The 12,315-nt window shown below is 32.5% G+C and overlaps 1 protein-coding gene across 1 annotated transcript; it reads right to left on the bottom strand.

Moving 5' to 3' along the window:
* Positions 1 to 2,881: 2,881 nt before the first annotated feature.
* On the bottom strand, positions 2,882 to 9,149 carry LOC129803506 (solute carrier organic anion transporter family member 74D-like). Its single transcript, XM_055850115.1, has 5 exons — positions 8,947 to 9,149; positions 7,818 to 8,380; positions 7,313 to 7,760; positions 3,151 to 3,849; positions 2,882 to 3,079 (listed from the first exon to the last, which is right to left on the bottom strand). Exons 1-5 carry the CDS (start codon positions 9,102 to 9,104, stop codon positions 2,914 to 2,916), a joined length of 2,034 nt encoding a protein of 677 aa, XP_055706090.1. The 5' UTR covers positions 9,105 to 9,149; the 3' UTR covers positions 2,882 to 2,913.
* Positions 9,150 to 12,315: the final 3,166 nt, after the last annotated feature.

Raw genomic sequence — 12,315 nt, 5'->3', positions numbered from 1 at the left:
ATATTATTTTTCATAGACATTTTTCTTTCGAATCTATTTAAACTTTTAGTGTTCTGGAGAAAGAGGGTGGTATAATTATTATAAAGAACTAGAAATTTATAATGAATATTATAAAAGGACAATGGGCAGAAATATATGGGAGCTGGTCCAACCCTTCGCCAGAGATGGGACTAAGCTGATTTTGTAGGTTTTGGTGTATGACTTAAAAATTAACGAGACCCTAGTCAAAAATGACTGTCAGTTCTCGAGAAATTAACAACTTTGACAATTTATTACTCTAAAACGGCTTGACCGATCTTGATGAAATTGAGACTAAAGTCGACGTATAACTGAAGCTTTAAATTTAAACAAATATTTTTAGATTTTCCCTCTGACTACTCAATCTGGTAGTTCGCATACAAACTAACCGTATTTTAAGGCTATCATGCATTACAGGACAACAAAACGAAAACTTTTAGTGTAATGGGAAACCATTGGTATTTTCGGAGTCCGAGGTGTGTTTTTTGAGACGAGACTAGGCCAATTTTGTAGGTATTGGTATATAACCGAGACCTAAGTCAAAAAGGAGTGTCAGTCCTTGGCAAATTAACGATATGCTTATGAAAATTCACAACTTTGACAATTTATTACTCGAAAACAGTTTGACCGATCTTAATGAAATTGGGACCAATGTCGACGTATAACTGAAGCTTTAAATTTAAATTAATATTTTTAGATTTTCCCTCTGACTACTCAATCTGGTAGTTCGCATACAAACTAATCGTGTTTTACGGCCATCACGCATTACAGGGTAACAAAACGAAAACTTTTTGTGTAATGGGAAACCATTGGTATTTTCGGAGCCCTTTTCCACCTTTACAGAATATACTCCTTAATAAAGGAGCTACGTTTGCTGAAGATTATAGGGTTGAAAATGTACCGCAACGAAAATAATTTAACAAATGCTTCAAAGTATTAGGACTTTATTAAAATATTTAGACTGTGTTACTTATTATTCAAAGTGTTGAATAACGGTATCTCTTAGGACCCTGCGATCTTCAGAGGACCTAACTCTTTTTTCAAGAAGAATATTTCTGGATAGGAGACATTTCCCCACATACAATACATTTTTTACGAATTTGAAGGATGTTCTAGGATTTATTAGGAAATTCTTGAAAATTGTAGAGAATATGAAGAGACAAAGATACGCTTTTTTTTTAGGGAAATCTTCCTTGAGCCCTTCCTTACAAATTGCTCATTGAAACCACCGATATAAAATAAACAGTTATTGTATAAAAGGAGTTTTGCAAAAGAGTTATGTATAGAGTTACAGAATTTTGTGCTCTAGTACTTTTCTTACATATTTTTGGGGTTGGTCTCGAAACAGGTGTTGTTACCTTTACCACTACCTATTCGATGGTATAGGTTTCATTCGTGGCGAAAGATTACACCATTTTACCCATTGTCCTTTAAAAGAGGATAGTAGTAGTAAATTAAAATTAAAACGACTATCTAAGTGAATAAAATTTACTTAACACAGTAAAAAAAATATTTCGTAAAATTGTTCGTAAGTGTTTGTCAATTCTCACAATGGGGACTTATAAAATGCTCGTTAATTGTACATTGTACAATCCACTAAAAACCTCGTAAAAGTTTCGACTTTTTCACAAACATTGTTCGTAATATGATCACTTGACAAGCATTTTTTTTACAAACGTTTGTTGGTACATTTTTGTTTGTCTAGCAAAACTTTACGAACGAATGACAAAATTTTACGAACATTTTCCTGTGTGTTTATGAAGTTATACAAACAAATGCTTGTAAAAGAAAAATGTTCTCGTCAAGTTATCATCTTACGAATAATGTTTTTAAAGAAGAACAAACTTTTACGAACATTTTAGTGTAGTATTCACAAACATTTACGAACAATGATACGATTTTTTTTTCCATGTAAGACTAGTAAAATTTACTGTCCGAATTTTGGAATAGTACATTCTCAAAAACGATGTATATTAAATTAATGCTTTTGACTAAAGTAATATGCCATTTATTGAGTGTTTCTACTAGGGGAACAGGGGCACATTCAGCCAGGGGTAGAATTAGACAGTGGGCTTTTTTTAGTTTGCCTTAGAATATATATTGAGAAGTATAATTTAATTAAAGTAGGATCACATTCTTATATTCTCTAAACAAAATGATAAGTCTTATCCTGTTATGCTTTAGAAGAATTTATATAAAATGGGGATGTTACAGTTTTTGGCCTAGTATTTGCACTACTGAGATGCTGGTCGAAATATTATAGTATCAACTTGTTTCTGATTTAATCCAGTTCATTATGATGGACTGAAAGAGATGTTATTCTTGATATCGAGCTCTGTAATTGTTTTATCTGTCCATAGAGTAACTGTACCAAATTTCGGCATATCTGCATGGAAGCGCCAAAGTCTTAAGCTTGACATGTAATATTTTTAATACAAATTGAATTTGTTAGTTACTTCTTTTTAAGGAGTGTTGCTTGGAACTTTGTAGATAGTTTATCGTCATTCTTTTTTGTGTAAAATCCTTCCTAATAGATTATGTAATTAATAAAAATGTAGTCATAACTTTGGATAATAATTCGGCCACCTTGATTCTCATAGTTCCTTACTATTCTGGAATTCAGTGATTAAATTATCATTGAATTCTTACAAAGTCTTTTTCACATCATCTCGTTAGTCGAAGCGAAATTTTTTGCATTGCATAATACCTAAAGTATGCAAAAACTATTTTTTATGGAAATTTGAGTGATAAAAGAAGTGGCTGAAATTAAGAAACTGGCCGAAATTTGGTACATTTATCCTAAGGCTGTATATTAAGAAGAAAAATAGTCGGGATCATTTCAACAAACGCTTAATAAAAGACATTTCCATTAAATTATTTTTTTATTGAAATTTTCTAAAAATTTGTTGTCTCTAGTCTTTGAGTGTCTTCTGAGGTCTTTCTATTTTTACTAGAATTTTCCTCATCAAAAATTGAAAGATTTCTTACAAAGTAGCATAGAACTATATTAAGACAGAAAGCAATGCTATTGCTGAAACTTGTCGTCAGATTCAGTAAATACCTTAATATGAAAAAAAATGGAAAATAAATAATTAAGGATCATAATGTAATGGGAAAGCATATTTCATTTACCTGAGGGATGGTCCATTGTAGAGCCAGCAGTTGCCACTTGTAGTGCAGGTTTTGCCCCAGAGATCGCAAGTGCTGTCTACAAGGGCACCAAATACTACTGGAATTGGCATAAAGCCAAGAATACTATAGAATGCCATACTTAAGCCCAAGGAAACTGTTTTATCCTTTTCTGCTACGCAACGCATGCAGAGTAAGAAATTCGATGCCATTCCTGTTGCAACCATCAGCCTAAGAAAGCTCATAGTTACGAGAAATACCGTGAACTCCTTCTTGCAGTCTATGGGACATGCTCCTTCAGTTGCAGAACCACCTTCTGGTAACGCTGAAGCAATGCACGTACAGTTTATGTAAAGTTTTGTACTGTTGCCCTCCAAGTCGATACGATCTCTGCATCCAGCATGGCATGCAGAGATGTAGGTCTTATTGTCTTCTCCACAAACTGGAGCGTACTGGACAAAGTCGCAGTTACAATTTTCAATGCAAGAACTTTGTATACTAAGGGTATTTGCATCAAATACACTTTCTTTAGCTGTACAACCCAGTTGGGAGTAGGTAAGATTGCACATTACACAAACGAAACTGATTACGCAGTTCCATATGACAATCTTCTTGGCACTTGGTTTGTATCGGGACATTACAAATCCCGAGAGTATTGTTCCGATACCTGTAAAGATAAATCCTACAGTTCCTGTATAGAAACTGTTAGGAACAAAAAAATTAAACTGTATATCATAGTAAGGTTCTTAGATCATTTAATAATTTAACAAAAACTCTTTATTGAGAAATGAAATCCTTTGAATTGGGGCACTTTGGAAATAGGGATTTTTCTCATAGTTTTAAACGGAACTAAGCTTTGTCATAATATTATATAATATAGCTTCACAATTGGATTATAGATAAATTATATCACGGTAAGGTTCAGTCCTATTTAAAAATATGAGACAAATCCCTTTTCTAAGGTACCCTAATACAAAGGCGCCCTACTCCCCCTATAATACCTAAAAGGCAATTTAAAGAAAATTTGCAAATTATCTTGCATATCTTCACATTGCAAAACTTATTATTAAAGGAAACCATACATTAAAAAAATTAAATAATCACAATTCTCAAATATTTGGTTAGAGATTTTTTTTAATTTTTCGTTTGCAAAATTTACCACAGTCATTTGAATACTTTTTTTAATGAATTCGTAAACTAAGAAAAAAAGATGAAACATTGTACAATCAGAATATTAAACAAATCTTATTCGATATTCAAGGACGCTGAGGATGTATCTTGATCGGATTGGTCGCACTCAATTTAGAATTAAGTGAAAACTGAAATTTATATAATCAGTTACAGAATGTATATTCTTTTTGACATGAAAATAAACATATCTATCTATCTATCTATCTATCTATCTATCTAAAGGAACAGTATTGAAATGTTACAACTTTGAGAAACGTTCGAATTCATAATACGATCTTCAGAAGTAAGGTTTAGCCATATGGTCATAAGCCTTAATCGTGCAGCATTTTTGAGAAAATTATACCTTAGGTTTGGATAGGTAGGGGCAAGATGATCCACCTGATTTTCAAAAATTATAAAAATGCATTTTATTTTATAATTTCGAAAATTTTTATAAGTTAGTTTAAACCCGTGTAACTCGCATTTTTTTTGTTACTTTCTTTAAGTCTCATTGTCTAGGTCTTAACCTTTAGGCCAATTTTGAACGATATTATCCTGTTTGAAAGGAAGCTATAGGGGAGGGTGGGGCAGTTCACCCCTAAATTGCAAAATGAATTTTGAGACCATTTTGCAAAAAGATGAGAAACCGAAATAAAACTTTGTATATTCTGTGAATTACAGTTGGGTTTAGGGTTAATAAAAATAATAACAATAATCCTTTAATTTCATTAGTCTATTGTGGAGAAATTTATTTTACTTGAAAGGCAGAATGTGTGAAAGTCCCCCATTGCGGGGCAATTTCAAGATAAATATGAGGCAATTTTTGAGAAAGATAAAACGTGTTTATAAGAAATTTGCGATACCAGAATTGATTAAAATTACTATTTTAAAGTCTTCTAAGACTCTAAAACCTAAAAATATAATCGAACAAGCATTTTATAACAGAATTTGAACACTAATTGATCAGAGAGAGAAAATAAAATATCGTCAAAAATTTCCAAGCCTATCTCTCACTTATTGAGCAATTTTCTTTGAATTGTTATACGAAAGAAATGTCTTTTGTAGTGCTAAGCTAATTCTGTACATTATTGGATCATTATATCGCCTTAGAACATGTCCCTTTTAGTACAACAGTTTTATAATAGTATTTTAAAGTCTTGAATTTTTATAAAACTAAAAAAAATTACAATATCTTGCTGAAAACATTCTGAAAATCTATCATAACAATTAAATTCATAATTTTTAAGCACTTAAAAAACACTGAAAGATTTTTTAAAAAAAAATTTTATGAACTTTTAGGAAATACTATTTTTCATAATTTCGAACTTATCGACAAAAACAGCTACAAAAACGTTTTCAATGATCATTTTAAGTTAATTTTGATTAAAAAAGTAAATTGTTAGACACTGGAAACTTCTCCGTGTGCTTGCATGAAACTGCCCCTCACGAACTTTCGGAACTCAAATGAAAATTGTCTGAACCGTCTTAGATTTCATTCAACGCTAAATGCCTTATAATAATCATAAAACTACTAGTAATTTAATACAATTATGTTACTTCGATAGCTAAGTGCAATAGTTCAGAAATTGTTGAAAATAAAACATTACAGAAAGTTTCATTTTGATGCAGTTTTATAAAATCAATTACAGAATTCAAACTAGAAGCGTCACGAAATTAATAATTTTTATGAATATGGGTTTCAGTTATCTCTTTAATAACATAAAGGCTTTGTCGCATTCTTTTCAAAGAGATAAGAAGAATATGCAAAAATTGAAACTGCCACGTCGTTAACTGCCCCACACTCCCCTACTATCAATAACTTACTTGACAAATAATCAATAAATAGCGGAAATAGACTACCAAATACTTATAAATTACACTGATATGAGTGAATATAGCCAGACCATCGCATGTTTTTTTGTCTAAGTTAATATAATAAGCTCAAAACCAGACTTATGGCCTCTACACACTAGAAAAATATACGTCCATATTGAAGAGTTTTTCCTACACAAGCATAGGGAATTTTTTCAACATGGACATAAATTTCTCTAGTCTGTAGAGGCCATTAAGACTTATCGAATATCCAAAGACCCTTATTAAGAACCCGAATTTCCGTCAGTTCTAGACAATATTGAAACATATCAGAAAATGAAAAAAAAAATCATGTCATGTGTAAGCTCCTTCAATAGACTTATTGGAATGTCCTCTTGAATTGAAATCGTTATCTCAAACCACTTGACCTGTAGGACTTTCGATTGCCAGACAGAGAGACAAGCAAATAAGTAGTATGATATCTTTTCTAAAGCATCGTTTGATCCGTGAATATTTAAGTTGAAAATATTGGTTTTAAGTAGTGCTAGTTTTAGATTGAAATTGCTCAGAAAATCTAGAAATTATTTATATCGCCCTTTCTCAGGAGTTAACCCTTTAACGACGAGACAGTTTTCGCGGACCGAAAATCAGCAATAAAAAATTAAACCGATAAACAAAATTAGGAAAAAGTCTTACATCTAACCTTAGAAAATCCATCAGAATCTGATTCGGTGTCCTTTTTAACTCTATGAGCAATAGGGACAAAAATAGCCTAAAAATTTAAGCAATTTTTCTGACAATACCAATGAATGATAATTTTCACTTCAATGAAAAATATTATGTTTGAGTATTGTTGTTTCTTTTTTCAAAACGGTTTTGCTTAAAAAAAATTGAAAGTATAAAAAATTAATTAAAATTAATTTTCATTATGAGAATATAAAAATTCGTCATTTTTAGCTTAAAAATTTACTATAATAGCAAATAGCTGGAGATTTGCAAAAAATATCCTAGATTCCGTCTACTTTGCAATTACGTACGTAACATAGTGAAAAAATAACTTTAGGTAGTCAAGAAAAATTATTGTCTTTATGGGACACCGGTGTTCCAATCGTCCTTAAAGGGTTAAAGTACTAAATTCTTCTAAAGTGATTAAATTCTTTAAAGCTTTTATAATAATCCTTACTTGGATTCAGTTGGAGTTTTCTGATAGAGTGACTCTATGTATTTTGGAGTATACATAAAGTAGGGCTCCATTCCGTAAACTGAGAATAAACCTGTTATATTGTAGAGCACGTAGATTTTATTGGTAAGAAGCCTCTTAATTGTCCCTAGAAAATCATTCCAACTGGCTGGTATTACATCTTCATTAGCTTGGCTCTTTCCTTGCAAGATGGCTAATCGCTTTCTTCTAGCTGCACTTGGCATGATTTTGGGAAAGAGGCAAACCATAATCGAAAACATTATTAATATTGAACTTAATACGATCCATCCGAGCCACCAAGATCCTACCCAACGTGGATCATTATCAGCAATTGTTGGAGTTAGTGAAGGTGATACGAAGAGTTTTACACATAGCCCTGCTAGGGCAAATCCGAGCAGAGGTCCAGTCATGCCCAGGAAGAACATTATACCTGGAATAGGGGGAGATTAAAAGACGTACTATAAGACAAACTCGTGGCTGCTCATACTTATTAAGAATGGTGTATTCTCCTTCTTCACATTGTCATCCATGTAAATGGACGAGAGGCTGGAAAACAGGGCTGAACCTATCCCAGCTATCATTTGGGCAGCAAAGAAAATTATTTGTGGTTCAGTATGTCCTTCATCTGTATCACATTTGGCCGCATAATCTATGTCGCTGTTGCAAAGATCCTTTCTCTTTTCGCGCTCCAGAGTGTGATCCCGGTCATAAGTGTTGTGATCGGAACCATATTCTAGGGTAAAGGATTCTGCACTACCACCTCCATAGATAAAGTGAGGAAATGCCATGAGCAAGCAAGAGATTGATGTAGCAATTAATCCTATGCCAATCCATCTTGGTTTGTGGCCTTTACCAGCTAAATAAGTTACACAAATTGCCACGAAGATCATGACCATCTCATGACCTATAGACCATAATCCGATAATTCTATTTGGAATCTTGAATCTCTTCTCAATAGTCGAGATTGTGCCGTAAAAGTATGTAAATCTACTCATAAAAACTGCTCCAGAAATGCCAGAAATTACAACATAGACATTCTTATTGGCGAACCTGTTGAATGAATGCGAAAATAAGTTCAATGCAAATATACTTTCTGTGAAGAATATAAGTAGAATAAGAACGCTGCCACAGGTTAAGTATACAAACAACAATATTTAAAACAATGAATTTATCTTGTTTTATATGAATACAGTTGAAAATCATTGTGGATTTTGATAAAGTGTCTGGAAGGCTTGATAATATTTCATAGGAAGTACTAAATTTACGTAATGAGGGGACTTTAATTAAAATATCAGTTTTACTTATGAAACCCAAAAGATGTGTAAAAATGACCATTTAGATTCTAAACAGAAACTTCATCGGCCAAGTTGAGATGAAGTTTATCTTTTACTAAATGAATTTGTGTTGCAATGTCATTCATAATACAATTTGTGATATTCTAGCCTCATTTTCTAAATCAAATAAATATTGCACTTAAGGTATTTTGTTGTCTAATGCAATATCTTCAATGAAATTCTTACTTAGCACACAATCAAATCTATTATTATTATTGTTTCTGCTATTTGATACCGCATATGCACTTCAGATGAAAATGCGTAATTGTAATTGGAGCTTACTTTTGAAGAAAAGGCCAATTGAAAGGCCCTATTCCGCATGTTGTGTCCTTTGTTGGGATCCACTCAGTATCCTCTCTGTAGTCTTCTGTAGAAGTTCTTGTGATAAACCTTTCACCATCACTCTCCTTTTGATTGCTCTTTATATCTTCTTGCGTCATGTCGCACTTCTCACCAGAATCACTCTTCTCAAGCAACTGATCCAATTACGCTTTTCAGCGGTGTCGGAAGCAGTTTTCACGCACCTATTATCTTGATGACCATTAAAACACTTGAGTGGAAGATTAAAGCTTACTCGCTTAATAGATAAATGCTATTTAAATATTTGTCAACTTGTCTCAGTAGGATTTCGGGTGAAGCAAAGTGTTTTGATATGCTTATTTAAATATCTTTAAGGTTTTCAAGATTCATTAGTTGAAATCAAAATTCCATTATAATTTTTCAAGGTAGTAACTAAGAAACACGTGAAATATATTAGTTTATTTTGTGTTAATTAGCATAATATAATTATTCAAAGAATCATTTATTATAATCCAGTTAAAATCACTTCAAAAAATTCTAGAACTCATTAGCCCTATAACGTATGTCCAGTGAAATCTGCACAAAAGTTTGAAGGCTTAAAAAAATGTATACCAGTCACTTTTATACCACTTTACAGTGTTGCCAGATGTGTTCTTAACATGACATAAAAGAGTTTTGCTAGATTTAGTTAGGAAACATGGCTCCCACAAATAATACTGAAGAGTATAGACGAAAATTAGTTTGAAATTTTCAGGACAGTCATCCCACATTGAATAAATCTGAAGTCGTAAAACATTTTGTGACTATGGGAATATCGCGAAGAAGTATTTATAGCATCCTGTCGAACTATGGGAAGCGAAAAATCACTACACGAGCTAAGGGATCTGGAAATTTTAGCACCCTTAGTCAATCGAAGATGCGGGCTCGACTTGCAAGTTAACATCCAATAAAGTTGCAAAGTCGTACCGTGAGCTTGGTAACAAACTTGAATGTAGCAAAACAACGGTGAAGAAGCATCTGGAGTCTATGGGAATCAAGAGGAGAACCAGAAAACCGAAGCCAGCTGTCTCAGAAACTCAGAAAAAGACTCAGAAAATTCGTTTGTCTCTTTTGATCCAAAATGTTTTTCACGCTCAGAACGACATTGTTTGTGTCATGGACGATGACTCCTATTTCACCATGGATGGTAATAAGTGGCAGGGGCAGTATTATTATGTACGTGACGACAATGTAGACAAGAAAGATAAGTACGTTGAGCATACTAAGTACCCGAAAAAGGTCCTTTTGTGGCTTGCAATCAGTGCTGCTGAAATGTCTGAGCCCGCGTTCCTCACAAAGAGTCTAACGCAAAAAAATTCTGACGTATATATCAGAGATTGCTTGCCTAAGCTGGAAGCTTTCATCAATAAGTATCATCGAAGGGACAATGTGATCTTCTGGCCAGACCTAGCACCCAGCCATTACTCAAGGAAGACAATGAACGCATTGGAGGAACTTGACATACCTGTTATCAAGAAGGAAGAAAGCTCCCCCTAACGTCCCCCAATTGAGGCCTATTAAATCATTTTGGGCTAATATTAAGTGAAAGGTGTATGCCCGAAACTTTCGACCCAAAACCGAAGTCACGCTGAAGGGAAAAATAAAACGAGAGTTGAAGAAGATGCCAACATCCACATTTTCGACATCAATGGCGGAAGTTCCTCGAATGTGCCGAAAAGCTCATCGGATCGGACCGGATTTTTTTCTGAAATAAGTTCATACTTATACCTTACAAAACATGTAAAAAAGTTATGATAAAACTATGTACAAATATTAGAAAATTGTGTTTGAACTTTGTGCAGATTTCACTGGCCATACGTTACTACAGTTGACATATTTTAAATTGGTTTAGGGGAAGAATATTTCATATTCCAAATTAAAATATTCTAAATGGTAGACCGCATAAAATTTTCAATAAAGGACAATATCATGCGAAAATGGGAAAGTTTTTAATAAAGAAAAATTATAACTTTCTAGAAATTTGCAATATCAGAATGGACTTAAATTACTAGTATAACACTTTTTAAGACTTTAAAACACAAAAGATACGATCGAGAAAGGATTTTATTAAAGAATCTTAATATAATATAGTAGCCGTACTCACTATGGCGTTGTTATCTCGTAATCTCCGTAATCTGTTATCTTGTTATAATTTTTCATTTATAAATTACATTACGAGAACATAACGAGATAACGATATTACAAGATAACAGCGCCATAGTGAGTACGGCTATTAATTTAATTATGACAGAATATATAAGATATTGCAATTTTCTCCTTATTACGCTTAATTTTGATAATTTTAATATGTGAATGAATGGTCTCTTGTGATAATTAATCACTTTTGATCATTGAACTTGTCAGAATATAAGTTGAGTAAGTCGATTTTTTGCAAAATTCGTCTTTGCGGCTTTTCGTGTACTGTTTGACGCCTTTTACCTTCCCTGTGAATATTATACCGGAAAGTTAATTATTCCCAAAATTATAGGTGTTTCAATTCTGAAAAATCCTATACACAGAATATAAAATTTCAGTTCAAAATCGTTCTCTCGTAAAGTCAGCCATTTGCTATTTATTCACTTTATATACACAGAAAAAAGTTTTTCGTAAAAATTTGTAAAAAGTTTGTAAGAACTGTATGAAAATCAACGAACTGGGAGTTGGAATTGTCTTCCAACTTCCATTTCGTAAAAAAAGGTTAATTTCACCTCCAAAAGGTTGTTAAATACAAGTTACCCTCCGAGGTTTGTTAAATTAAACTCCATGGAGGTAAATATTTGTAAGGTGGGGAAATGAGCAGTACACAGGGTAACCCTTCAGTTCATACTATCCAAATTGTATATTCCCGTACTAATTTATTTTAATAAAAACAATTTATTGGTTTCCTGAAAAATATCATATATTTCACTTTTCAAATATAATAACATATCATTAACAAAATTAACATAATCTTTACTTTTTGGTACATTTATCAAATTTTCATATAATCTTTGAAACGAAACGTATTTGGCGTATTTGGCATTTGTAAAAATTTCTTAAGCCAGAACTTTAAAGGAATCAAATGTAACATTTAATTTTCCTCATCATCAAGAAAATACTCTATTGCATCTTCGTACAAATCACTTTTTTAAATAGTTTAAAAATTGCATTTCTGTATTGCGACTTTTGAAAGGATCACTTAAAACATTCATTATCAAAAACGAATCTTCTATATCAAGTATTAATTTCATTTTTGTTTTCGAAATTAGTTATCATTAAATCACAAATAAAAGACGTAATTTCTACAACTTCAAATCTAAAACAAACTCAACA

This window comes from Phlebotomus papatasi, chromosome 2 (genome assembly GCF_024763615.1).
Source record: "Phlebotomus papatasi isolate M1 chromosome 2, Ppap_2.1, whole genome shotgun sequence".
Lineage (NCBI taxonomy): Eukaryota > Metazoa > Arthropoda > Insecta > Diptera > Psychodidae > Phlebotomus > Phlebotomus papatasi.
Note: the sequence above shows the minus strand (reverse complement) of the source record. Positions and strands in the feature narration are given on the sequence as shown.